At 35.4% G+C, this 13,807-nt stretch overlaps 2 protein-coding genes across 4 annotated transcripts in view; one reads left to right on the top strand and one right to left on the bottom strand.

The window, feature by feature from the left end:
• Positions 1-6,731: 6,731 nt before the first annotated feature.
• LOC149569272 (uncharacterized) lies at positions 6,732-8,723 on the top strand. Its single transcript, XM_089816858.1, has 4 exons — positions 6,732-7,415; positions 7,814-7,966; positions 8,013-8,148; positions 8,260-8,723. Exons 1-4 carry the CDS (start codon positions 6,732-6,734, stop codon positions 8,721-8,723), a joined length of 1,437 nt encoding a protein of 478 aa, XP_089672984.1.
• A 4,549-nt stretch (positions 8,724-13,272) lies between these two features.
• The window catches only part of LOC149569269 (uncharacterized), a 103,343-nt gene continuing 102,808 nt past the window's right edge, over positions 13,273-13,807 (bottom strand). For all 3 annotated transcript variants that reach the window (XM_089817722.1, XM_089817721.1, XM_089817723.1), the window contains 2 exons: positions 13,644-13,757; positions 13,273-13,563 (listed from right to left, as the gene is read on the bottom strand). In XM_089817722.1, the coding sequence (XP_089673848.1) occupies positions 13,324-13,563; positions 13,644-13,757 (354 nt within the window). In that variant the 3' untranslated portion in view covers positions 13,273-13,323. The remainder of the gene's footprint in view (positions 13,564-13,643; positions 13,758-13,807) is intronic.

Below are 13,807 nucleotides of genomic sequence, written 5' to 3'. Positions count from 1 at the left end.
TCTCCTCAATTTAGGAAGACACTAAACCATCATTTGGAGTAGGATTGAAACCTTTTGGGAGAAACAATTCTGGGTGGCTTTTCATCAGGTATTCTGAAATGAGAATGGTGGTGTGAATAAAAATTGGAACTTGTGTGACTTATAATATGTAATGGTTCCAAAAAATAATGTTTTAAAATCAAACATATATTGAAAACCCTTTCTCGCTAAATACTGATTTGATTTCTCTTGTGAAAATGTTCATCATTCACAAACTTTACATCTTTTCTCCATTATCTTGCAAGGTAAGTTGCTGAAAGGAAGTTGGAGGACAAGGAGATCCTCTAGACTTCAAGTGCTAAGATCTAACCAAGGAACTCCAATCGAGTGAATGGATGGAAAAAAATCCAACTCGAGGATTCCAAATGAGAAGAATGACTCAAGTTATCAAAATGCAAATTCAAAAGTCAAGATTGAGATGCAAGAAATCAAAAACCTACAAGTGAACGAAATTCTATTAACTTGGATTTCTGTGAAAGGTCCAGGTTACATTAAGACTTCACCAATTCAAGGCAATATGAAGATTCAAGTTTTTAGACACAATAAAGTTCAAGTTGGAGCAGTGAGAAAATTTTGGAGGCTGAGGATGATCGGAAAGATGAAGAAATTTGAGAATATGGCATCATTTACGAGAGTTGGACAAGATGTGTATCAACAGATCTTTTCTCTTCATCAAAATATTACATAAATCTACTGCAAGATAAGGGTAAGGCTGATTATGTGCCACCTAGTTGTCTTCTCCAATCAGAAAATCCAAATTTCAAGCAAAATCAATCAAATCATGCCAAGTGTCCAATTTTCTCATTGGCTATAAAAATATTTGTAATTTCCTTCCTAGCCCATGAATTTGTGCCTTCATGTAATTGGTTAACATTTCGGGAATCCTAATTAGAGTTTGCAATGATAAATTGTGTCCCTTGATCTTGCTCCCTCATTGTAATGGAACAAATATAAAATGGCCAAGGCCTCGTCATTTGTTACTCATAAGCTCAGGATATTAGACTAGAGACTAGCTCAGGGAGAAAATTGATAAAGTTGCTGCTATAATGCTATCACAGTGATTGATAATTCAATGTTGGTTCTTCAAGATGAATTACTTAATTTTGCTTTGAAGTCTTACATGGTTTCGTCAATTATTCACTTGGAGCATACTTCATTTCATTTTGAAGTAGTTTACTTGAATGAAAGTAGTTGTGGATGTTTGTTTGCTTGACTCAAAGAAATTCGAACCACCAGCCTTTTGTTGATTGTAAGTGCGCATCGTCTAGTTAGCCAATGATTGAAAGCAATTGACTTCAATTGATATTCAAACTTTAGTTTGGATCCACTCATGGGATTGAACATGAGATATTGATTTGAAAGCCATTTGAGTATTCCTTAGAAGCTTACACTAGGTGGATGGAGTTACTGACTAGATTGCATTTAGTAGAGTCCAAGTTCATCCACACTTCATTGCATTCCTAGCCAAGAGTAGAAGTAAAAGAAAACTTAAGCTTACTTTGAAAGGAAAAAGTTTGAAGATCAAAATTAAATCTATATTTTCACTGCACATTGTGAAGCTAAATCTTTAGAAGTGCAAGCAATTGATATCCATTGAATGAATAGTGCAAATCTAATAAGTGATTACCAAAAATCACATTATTTTACTCAGCAAGTACTTACAAATTAAAGGTAGCCTTGAATTCATTTGTGATCTTACTTTGCAAGCTTAACATAAGAGATGACCTTATTCAAAAGAGGATTGAGTGTTTGGTGTTTCACTTTGAGGCATCAAGTATTTAAATTTGCAAGTTGATGTAGAATAAAACTCACATCAACAAAAAATGACACTTGCAGGGTCGAACAAACTTCATTCATGAGGATATTGTTATCTCTAAAAGTTGCACCCTTCATTCAGTTCTAAAACTCAGTCACTTCAAGACACATCAAAATTTTCCCGACTCTACGGGTTACCCAAAATTGGAGAAAATCTCCGGGTTCTAAGCCGGTTCCTATGAGATGCTTTCACCTATTTTCTCTTCAACCAGAACTTAAAATTTGGGAGGGAAAGAGATAGAAAGATAACAAAATTATAACTTAAGACTAAGATGATGCACCAAACTTCAAATGAGATTGATATTCTTAACACAATGAAACCTTCCTGAAATAGTTCAAACATGACACAATTCTAATAACAAATTACTCATTTTGTAGACGCTAAAAAACTAAAGGATTATCACTTAGGACTCAAGATGAATCACAATAATGACAACAAAATCAGTACTTTTCATACAACAAGATGAAACTCAAAAAAGCTCTTCAAACAACTCTTCCATTCAAAGTTTCGAAAGGTGAGGCAATAGCATTCCCATAATTGTTACAAAGCAATTTATATGCAAACTATTAAGGATTCAAAAAGAAATAACAACAATAGATCTCTTACAAAAAAACCGGGAACCCTTACAAATGAGACCTAAGCTCATACTTATGCTTTTTCATACTCAACTATATTTTGGAGAGCAATAACTACTTCGTCGAATTCACCCTTCAAGGCTAATTTTGAGCCACTCAAAAGTCTTAAAAAAGGGTGTAAATATGACCCAAAAGTCATGACCACAAAATATCATCATAATTGCACTTTTAAACATAGTCATATCTGTTGGGTGGATATTTTGCAATCAACAATTTTTTGGCGACTCTACTGGGGATACAAACGCATTCGAAAGCCTCAAGGTTTCGTTTGAAGTTTAGTTCCTTATTCTAATTGGCATTACTGGTTATCACACTAGCAAGTTTTGAGCACCTGTATTCCCAAAGAAAGAAGGGAGATGGTTCTTCTAGTTCTACCGGATTATTTTGGGCACAACGGGCTCGTTTTGATTTACTTACTAGCATTCCCTCTCTCTCCTGTACTACAAGTTATCCTCCTCCTAAAAAGAAGTCTCCTGTACCCAGTGAAGATTCCCAGTTTTTCCTCAAACCTCTTGTGTCCGTTGCACAATTACACCTAGCTACTACTAACCCTCCAGTCATCAATATGGCTGCTGGTCCATGGGGAACAGCTTTTGGTCCGTTAAATCTCGCAGCAGCATTGCATGGATTACTTCAAAGTTCTCGTAAGAATTTTCCCAAATTCTACGGAGATGGTAAGCAACACCTTGATGAGCACATTAAAGCCTTTTACATTGCTATAGGAGTCTTTGGTGTTGAACACGAAGATATATCTATAAGGCTTTATATTGAGACTTTACAAGGTATAGCAGCTGATTGGTTCTATAATCTAGAACATAATTCCATCACTGACTAGGCATCTCTGCATGCTAAGTTCCTTGAAAGATTCAAGCCTACAGAAGATGAGCATTCTCTCCTAGCACAACTCACGCAAATGAAGGAGGCAAATGATGGAATGCGGGAGTTTATTGCTAAGTTCAATAAATTAGCTAATAGAATTCCTTCTGCTTCTCAACCCACTGCCACAAATTTGAAGTGTTTCTTCATCAACACTCAACTTCCTAAAGTTAGCTTTTTACTTCGAAGGGCTGCCCCTGGAACATTGGCTCTCGCACAATCTTTGGCAACTGAGATTGAAAATGATCTAATTCTTGCAAGAAAGATTCGCAAAGATGCTAGCCAATTCAAGAATAATTCCTCCTCGGAATCCTCTTCATCGGGTACATCTAATCCACTAGTTGAAAAGCTGGCAAATTAACTTCTTGCCCTCAAGAAGCAAATATCTCAAGGTTCATATGCAGCAGCATATAAGGATATTCCAAGGCAACCTTATCCTAATGCGGAAAACAATTATGCAGATAAGAATCAAAATAAGCTTCCTCCTCCTCCAGAGAGGCTTGCGCACGAAGCACCACCAATTAATACAGCTACCGGTTACTTCGAAGTTGATCCCCTAAATGATAATCAAAACGAATATCCATATGAGGATAATGCTGCTCTGTATCATGATGATTCTCAAACAGTTGGCAACTCTACTATTGGTTATGTGCAGTACAATGCTAAAGATCAAGAAATTAATTTTGCACAAGCTTATGCGGTGATGTGTCGTTCACAAACTAAATTGGCTCAACAACAAGAGGAGGCTGAAAAGAAGTTGGATGTTCCTCAGATGTCTGTTACTATTGCAAAGAGGGGAACACCATTGCCCAGTCTACCTAATGATCTAGCTAAAAATCAACTAAGTGCTGATCAAACTATTCTTGCATCTACTTTTTTAAAGTCGAATATGCCTAAATCACAAGCTAAGATTTTTAATTCTTCCTTAGCAAATTCTTTTCAAGCTTTTGATATCATAGATCATGCTAAGAAGAGCAAAATTCAAATGTCGGAGCTAGAATACCTACAAGCTTATCCAAATCAGCTAGATAGACTTGCTAAATTTGTCAAAGAATCCCAGCTTACTCAAACCCATTTGGTCAATCCTAAAGTCAAGAATGTGCCAAGTAACTTAGTAACCATTCCATCCTCAGTTCCAGGGAAGATTGAGCCTTTTCTATCTTTCTCTTTTGGTCAATGGTTTTAAGTTAAGTAATTGTGTCATAGATTTAGGTGCTTCTGATAAAGTCATGCCTGCCAAAGTTGTTGATGCCTTAGGTTTCACCTTAACCAAGTCCTTTGGTAGCTGCTATTCTATGGAGAACAAACAAGTGCCTCTAAAAGGGCAAATCAAAGATGCTAAGTTTGCCTTTGCGTCCTTCCTAAAAAAAAGATCAAAATGACGGTCTTAGTTGCTAATGTACCAGTCTCCTATGGTATGTTACTTGGTTGCAATTTTTGTAAGGATGTGGAGGAGAACTCAACATGGATATGACAAAAGCTAGAATGCCTGTTAGAGGTATTATGTAGAAATTGTATCCGGAAAGAGAAACAAAGTATGTGGTAGTCAAACACAATGATGCACATGCTCAAATTCTTTTTGAATCAGCAGGAATGGGAAATTATTATCTACATGCTAATGAAGTATCTGAATTTGCCAAAGATTGGACGGACTCTGAAAGTTCTTCATTATTATCCGACACTGAGAGATTTGCTGATCCCATAAAGGAAGATGTATTCCTAATGAAAAGGCTATTCTTAAAGATGATTCTATGGATTGTTTTAAGGATGAAGAGATACATTCTGAAGGTGATTCTACTGATTCTCTTGAAGGAAGAATTATTCTAAATGATTCTGGTGCCAACACAAGTAGCTCTACTACCGTTTGGGTTATGGAATTTGATGGTAGTTGTGTTTCTATGGGAGCCGGTGCTGGAGTTGTTTTTATTTCTCCTGATGGTAAATTCTTCCCGTTTTTGTACAAGTTGCAGTTTCCTAACACCAATAACACAGCTGAATATGAAGCCCTGATATTGGGATTGAACATGGCACAGGCTAGAGGAATTCAGAAATTGAATGTTAAAGGAGATGCTGAATTGGTAGTGTGTCAAATTAAGGGTCAATATCAAGCTAGAAATGACCGACTTAGACACTATCGTGACTTAGCCTAAGATTACATCAAGTTATTTGATGCCTTCTATATTTCAGTAATTCCAAGAGAATTAAATGATAGAGCTCATGCGCTTGCTGTTTCAGCTACTCTTCTACTTCCACATCAGGATTTTGAAGATAACATCTATAAAATACAGTTGGTCTACCAACCAAGTATTACAGGTAATTGTGAACATTGGCAAGTGTTCAACGATGATAATCAGATCATCAACTTTCTTGAAACAACGGAAGGATTTGATGAAACGTACTTTGAAGGAGGTGAATATGATCCAAATGAAGTTCTCTCAAAAGTAGATCCAGAAATTGGTCATGAATTCATTCAATTAAAAGGGAATAAGATTCCCAAAGGATTAGTTTCTTTGGAAAAGTTGTTCGATAAACATGATAGGTATATCTAACAACAACAAAAGACAAGAACCAAGTTATGGAATAGTATGAGAGACACAACACTGGAACAAATGAAGCTCCAAAGTTGGTGAACATTGGTAATTGGTGCACAGAAGAAGAGAAAGAAAAGTTCTTTACTCTTCTTCGTGAATATAAAGATGTTCTAGCTTATTCTTATGAAGATCTTAAGTCTTTTCGTCCTAAAGAAGTGCAGCATGATATTCCTCTGAAGTTTGGTGCAGCTCCTTTTCGCCAAAAGCAGAGGCAATATAATCCTAAGATTTCAGGTACTATTCTAGCTGAAATTCAAAAGATGCTTGAAGCAGGTATCAATTTTCCTATTCATCATTCATCTTGGTTAGCCAATATTGTTCCTGTCAGAAAGAAGAATGGCAAGATTCGCATGTGTGGATTTCCACAATCTTAATCAAGCATCTCTTAAGGATGATTATCCATTGCCAGTCATGGACCAAGTATTGCAAGCTTTCACTGGTTCTAAGATGTTGTCTATGCTTGATGGCTTTTAAGGATATAATCAAATTGAGGTCCACGTAGATGATCAATACAAAACAACGTTCACTACACCATGGCGTACTTTTGCATATAGGAAGATGCCTTTTGGTCTTGTTAATGCTGGAGCGACTTTTCAAAGAGCAATGGATCTTGCTTTTGATGGTTTAATCAATGACAGTATTGTCTTGTACTTAGATGACTTGATTGTTTATTCCAAGAAACGTCAACATCATTTCTTTCATTTATGACAAGTTTTAGAGAGGTGCACACAACATGGTGTGTCTTTGAATACTAAGAAGTCAGTTTTTGGTTTGATGGAGGGAAAACTCCTAGGACACATTGTGTCAAAGGAAGGTATTAAGATTGATCCTGAGAGGGTACTGGCAATTCAAAGCCTATCTCTACCATCAAGTATGACAGCAATTCATTCTTTCTTCGAAAAGGTGAATTTTCTCAAAAGATTTGTACCTGATTTTCCCGAACTAACTCGTCATATTGTTGAAATGATGAAAGGCAAGACAGCATTCCATTGGAATCAAGAAGGAAGGAAAGCATTTGCAGAAATCAAGGACACTATAGCACATGCTCCTGTGTTCGTATGTCCGAATTATACTAAAAGCTTTATTATGTATAGTTATGCTTCAGAGTATACCCTTTCTGCTATCCTGATGCAGCAAAATAATGAAGGTGTTGAATCACCTATTTCATTTATGAGTTATCCTTTGAAGGCTCATGAATTGAAATACAATCAAATGGAGAAAAATGCTTATGTTTTTGTCAAGGCGGTGAAGCATTTTAGATTCTATATTTTGAATTCACATATCATTGCTCTAGTTTCAGATACTACAGTCATGACTATCCTGACTCAGCAAGATTTTTGTACAAAAAGAGGGAACTGGATTGCTACGATTCAAGAGTATGATATGGAGAGACGCCCTACCAAGTTAGTTCGTGTTAAGAGACTTTGTCAACTTATGGCTGAAAATGAACCATTACAAGTAGAAGATGAGAACTCCTCACATCCTACTGTGTTGTTTGTTACAACAATAGATGATTGGTTTTCCGACATGACTTATTATTTAAGTTATGGCGAATGTCCTCCTCACCTGACATACAAAGAATGAAGAACTCTCAAGTTGAAAGCTTCTAGTTTTGTTCTTTGGGAGAATGGGCTCTTCAAGCAAGCATTGGATGGAACATTTTTAAGTGTGTTGATAAAAGTCAGAAAATCCAACTTTTGGATTCTTTTCATAACCAAGTATGTGGTAGACATTTTTCGCCACCTATCACTGCTCATAAGATTTCGAGAGCACAATATTATCGGCCCACGCTTTTTCAAGATGCATATTAGTGGGTAAGGAAATGTGAGTTATGCCAGCAGTTTGTTGGTAAGCAGAAACTTGTTGCCCTTCCATTGAAGCCAGTAGTAATTGACGAGCCATTTCAACAATGGGGAATTGATTTCATTGGTACAATTAATCCACCTTCAAGCAAGGGTCATATATTAGTAGCAACGGATTACTTCACCAAATGGGTTGAAGCAATTCTGGTGAAAGGGCTCTACATCAGACATTATTTGTGACTTTCTGAAGCAGAACATCATCTCACATTTTGGTGTTCCAAATAAGATTATCGCAGATAATGCAAGTGCTTTCTCTTCCAAGGAGGTTATTGAATTTTGTTTCCATCATGGAGTTACCTTGGCACATGCATCTGATTATTACCCTCAATGTAATGTTCAAGCAGAATCAACCAACAAAAATTTGGTAAACATTATGAAGAAGTTGATTGATTCAAATTAGTGAACCTGGCACAAACCTTTGTTTGATGCTTTGTGGGCAGATCGGATCACTCCAAAACGAGCACTTGGAATGTCACCTTTTCAATTGTTATATGGGATCAATGTTGAGATTCCAATAACTTTAGAGCTTCCCACTCTCAATTTGGTGCGTGCTATTGAAGATGAAACTTATTCAGATGCACTGGATAAGAGAATTATGTTTCTTCAACAGTTGGAGGAACGAAGAAAAGAACTGGTTGACACGCTTGCTACTCATCAACAACAAGCGAAAATTCTTTTTGATAAGAAGGCCAAGTATCGAGAATTTCAAATTGGTGATCTTGTCCTACTCTGGGACAAGAGGCGAGGACGAAAAGGAATGCATGGTAAATTTGATTCTCTTTGGCGAGGTCTTTTCACAATTCATCAGATTGTGATCAAAAACAGTTTCTGGCTCGCATATCGTGATGGAACACCAATGTCACTACCTTACAGTGGACAGCATCTGAAACATTACTTCCAATAACTATCAGATAAGTACCCCTTGTACATAGTTTTGGTTTTTGTGTCACTAGCTTAGTTTTTGTTTTCCCTTGTCGCCTGACTCTTTTGCCCGATGGAGTGGATAAAGGCACTTAGAGAATTGGATTCTATGTCACTCTTTGTTTCCAAGAAAAAATGAGTAACATTCCCCAGACAGAGCCAGCTGTTGTCCTGCATTTTGTCACCACAAAATGTTGGTAATAGCACGAAACTTTTTCAAGCTAGTTTTGCGTTTCTCTAGGCTTGAATTTGATATTCAATTGCTTAATGTTGATCAATTGATCCATTTCAATTCGTATATCAAATTGTTTTACTCAAGACCTTCATCAAGACTTTTTCGTTTTGCTTTATATCGAGCGTTTGCTTGATTTTTTAAGCATTCATAGTCCGTTCTTTGCTTTTGAGTTTGCATTTGCTTGTTTTTAGTCCTTTGGTTTTGCTCATGTCACGGCATTCGATTTCCCCTTCAATTCAATCTAACCTAGAAGGCAATTGGAGTTGTCAGTCAAGAGTTATGCCCGTTTTAGTGCCTCAAAAATGGACATTTTAGGTGCAACAGCACGAATTAAAAATATGATGTTATGTTTTCAATTTGACATTCACTTTTTTAAAAATATAACATTATACTCACATTTTGTTATGTTTTTAAGTTACTTTTACTTTAAATTTATAACTTAAAGTGACTATAGTGCACTTTATGTTATAATTTAAAGTTGAGTTACTTTTTAATTTTTCACTTAAAGTAACTATATTTTCACTTTGAATTTTGGTTTTAAAAATCAAATACTTATTTAAATGTTACTTTAAAATGATGTTTATGTATTATATTTAATAATACGATAAATGAATATTGTTTTTGACCCATTTGGTCACATTTTTATAATTTTAAGTGAATTACATGACTAAAAGACTTCAAAAGTGGACACTTTTCATGCCATTAAATATAAAATTCACTTTGGAGGAAACTTTTCATGTCATTACATTAAAAGTTCACAATAAGTCGACCTTTTCGATGCTATGACATGAAAAGTCAAGTTTTTATGCCTAAGCATCTAAAAGGTGAGATACACTTTAAAATATGCAAATGACCTCAAAAGGTCCGGATTCACTTGAGAGCATATTTTAAAACATGTTATGCATTCTAAAAAGAGTGATTTCACTTGAAGGTATATTTTAAAATGTGCATATGACTCCAAAAGGTCCAATTATGGAAGAAAGCATATTTTAAAATGTGTTATGTCCATCGAAAAGTCTGATTTTGAGAGAAAATATGCACTTGCTCCCCAAGAATCCGATTTTGGCCATAACTCAAGATTTTCTTCATGGATTTGCATGAAATCTTTTTCATTCAAGGCAGTTTTGGTTGGTGATGAGTTTGCTTGCATCAAAGATGGATTTAACAAGCTGAAAATCGTTTTTGAAAGGCCAATCCTAGGGCACATTTTTGAAGAAAACTCCAAAAATCTTCATTTTTTATCAACGTTTTTGCATGAAGATGAAGCGATTTGCTCTTATTAGATGATTACAATACATATTGGTTCATATTTTGGTGTTTAAAGACCAAATCGATTTGCTTGAGATTCTTGGTAAAACATGTTTTTTCCAAAAAAAACGTCCCATGAATGTTTATCTTAAAATACATTGGAGCATGGAGACTTTTTACGGCACGTTTTGGGATCTTTCAACAACTTCTCCTTGTTTGTTGCCTTCTCCCATTCGAATTTGCAAAGTTGGAAAAGTCTCACCATTTTTGGAGAATTTTTCAAACATTGGAGCATCTTTTCCCTTCATTTTTGGCACTTAATCTTCACGTAAATGGAATTCTTCTTCCTTGCTATTTAATTCATGTTTATCTTGCTGATTTTATGCATGAAATTACTTGATGGTTGCCATTTGTGAAAATGTTTGTCATGGAAAGTGCATTTTTCCTTTAAATATGAAGTTTTCATTCATTTTCATGTTTTTCGCTCTTTCTCAAATCCCAATTTCAAATTTGAGATTTGAAGTGCATTGCATATCGGCATGTTTGAGTTATTTTCCAAAGGTACGTTGTTTCTTTTGTGTTTTGTGTTTTGTGTTTGCTTGCCGATTTTCTCCACTTGGAGAAATTACAAGTTTTTTCCCAAAAACTTGTTTTTGATTCATTTCATGTGAAAGCATCGTCATATTCCACATTTTGTTTCCATGTCACAACACTTCATCTCAGACTCAACGAAATGCAATTACATGTTTTCCATCTCATTCGCCATCCACACATGCATGTAATCCCATTTTCACTCATCTCACTTTTTTGTTCCATTCGTATGGCATGATTACACGAAATGTCTTACCTGAAATTGCATCCAAAAGGTTCAATTTTGATTAAAAGTCACAATTAGAAAAGTCAAAAAGATGTCATTTTCACCTCCCATAAACTTTGACTTCTCCTTTCCCCCAAAAGTGATTATAAAAGTCATTATCTCACTTTCATTTTTCATTGTCATCCCTTCATATGTATTTGCATCTTCATGAGCAAATGCATGTTCACGTTTTTCCATGCTTTTCATCTTGACCTTCATTCACACATACATGTGAAGTGCATCCTCCACTCGCATTTGCATCTCATTTCACCCTCCACCTCCCATTACATGTAGCATTTACATGTACTCATTTTTCATAAGACAAAACCTTGAAAATGCTGTCACTTTTGAAATCAGCAATTTTCACTTTTGCACGCATTCCCATGCGTTTCACTTTCACACATTCTCATTCCATTCCATTTCATTTCATCTTACATTTTCACACGTCATATCATTTCATTCCGCTTTCTGTTCCATTGCATATGCATATGCTTTCTATTTGAAATTACTTTGTTGGATTTGTGAAGTCTCCGATCCATTTTCGAATCTTCACTGCTGATCCGGAATTCACTTGTACGGAGGTTCCTTCTGATGGTGTATTTATGTTTTGGGAATTTTGTATTACAACACAAGCACAAGATATGTCCTCACCATCCAAGTCCAAAGGCAAAATGAAATATTAATATGATAAAGAATTGGCTCATGCAACTCCTTCTTCAGTCACATCTGTTTTGGATAACGTGTTGGACATGAAGATTGGTCATATAGACATGGCTGATTTTCTATAAAGAATTGAAGCTTCAGCTACTCATGAAATCAAACACATTAGGAGAAGTAATATTCATTTGGTGTCCACATTTCCTATAACGGCTATAAAACCTGACTTCGTTTATGGATGTGCACGGCAATTTACTCCCAAGACAAAAACTATCAAAGATGTTGACCGCAAGGTTATCATTAGCCTTGATCCTGAGGTTATAGAACAAATCTTCAAGGTTCCGCATAAATCAAAATGTGCTTATTTGACTAAAGGATCATTATTGGCTTGTTGGAATGAGCAAAAGAGTAATTATCAAAAGTACGTCAACCTTTACTAGGTTAGTTAATAAAATATCCAATTTCTCCAGCTGACCAAAGACTGTTCACCAGTCGAATTTCAAACAAGAGTATAAAGATCTCATCATCCTTCTCAACAGGATTTGTGGCCTTAAAGATTCTACAGATTTTAACCCATTGATGTATAAGTTCATGTTTTAGATTATTGAGAATAAAGAACACATCTTTTCGGGAGAACTTATCAGTACTACGCTTTGCCAGCAAATAGGCCATTTGGGAACATCAGTACCTTTCTATATGAATTCTTATTTAGTCTACATCGCTGCTGCTATGGCGCCTTTTTCTGGTCTTTGTACCACAGAAGATCGTCTTCAAGTTCCTATTTGGGATTACTATGACCAAATCACTTTGGCAAATAGTAAATTCCACTACAGAAGAGTCCAAGATGCCTTCTTTGGACATTTCAAGTGCTTGTTTGATAAGTAGTTGTCCATCAAGAGAGCATTTGATGTAGCGTGGGAGAAGGTGAACCAGTATGGCTGTATTTTTCTTCAGTTTTCAACTTTCACATACTTGAGAGTTGGATATTCCAAGGGAGAGTCGTATACCTTACCTAGGTATGCTACAGATTGAATCATTCTGATGGAGTTAGCTAAACAGCTCATGGACATGCAGAGTGATCAGCATGCTTCACATAGGCCCAAATTTGGCATTACCTCAACTTAGCCTTTGGCTATTGGCAATTATTCAATTGTTTCTGTGCCTAAGGGCCCGTTTAGTTGCAAGCATAGGAATGGAATATTGGGAATAGGAATGGAAATGGGGAATGGGAATGGAAAATGGTAATCCCAATCTTGTTTGGTTCACCTGGAATTCAATTGGGAATATGTTAATCCCTTGTTTGGTTGTACACAATTGGAATTGGAATAAGATTAAATTTATTTTTTATTTTTTATTTTTTACATTTTAGTTGGTTAATTATATTATTTTTTGGTTACTTTTTTAATTCATTTAAATTGATAAAGATATTTAATATATTAGAATATTTTAAACAAATAGATATAATAATAATAAATGTTATACATAATAAAATACTCATGAAACTAGTAAAATTCGTTCATCATTTATATACAAAAATATAAAAAACTTAATCCTCATTATCATAATTAAGTACAAAACAACAAATAATCATTTCAGTACTACAATTATAACCAACATAACCAATAGTGCAATTATAACAGTTAGAACATAATTAAGTCTACGGTGAAACATGATTTTGGCTTTTGCCATGGAACCAATCTCTCTAGCAGCAGTCTCTCTAAACATGCACATCTTGCAATCATTCATTTCATATTCTCTAGATTTTGATGCAGTTGATGTAGATGGGCCAACATCGACCCACTGAAAGTATCCACAACTGTTCTCACCCTATATTCGAAAACAACATTAGCTTGCCACAATAATTTTGATATTACATAAAATTAAATAAATAAAAAAGTAGCGAAAACCTTTCGTTTATTTGGACAACACATAAATTTACGTCCAAGATTATTCTCAGTGCGTGAGGTCTTCATTAAAACAGGGGGTGCACCACAGATACACTCCGGCAAAGAAGCCATCGACTGTATATAAATAATGAACAAATAGCGAATTAGCAAATAAATTTCAATAG

This window comes from Cupressus sempervirens, chromosome 3 (assembly GCF_028749045.1).
Source record: "Cupressus sempervirens isolate cs-2001-9-10 chromosome 3, ASM2874904v1, whole genome shotgun sequence".
In the NCBI taxonomy this organism is placed as follows: Eukaryota; Viridiplantae; Streptophyta; class Pinopsida; order Cupressales; family Cupressaceae; genus Cupressus; species Cupressus sempervirens.
Note: the sequence above shows the minus strand (reverse complement) of the source record. Positions and strands in the feature narration are given on the sequence as shown.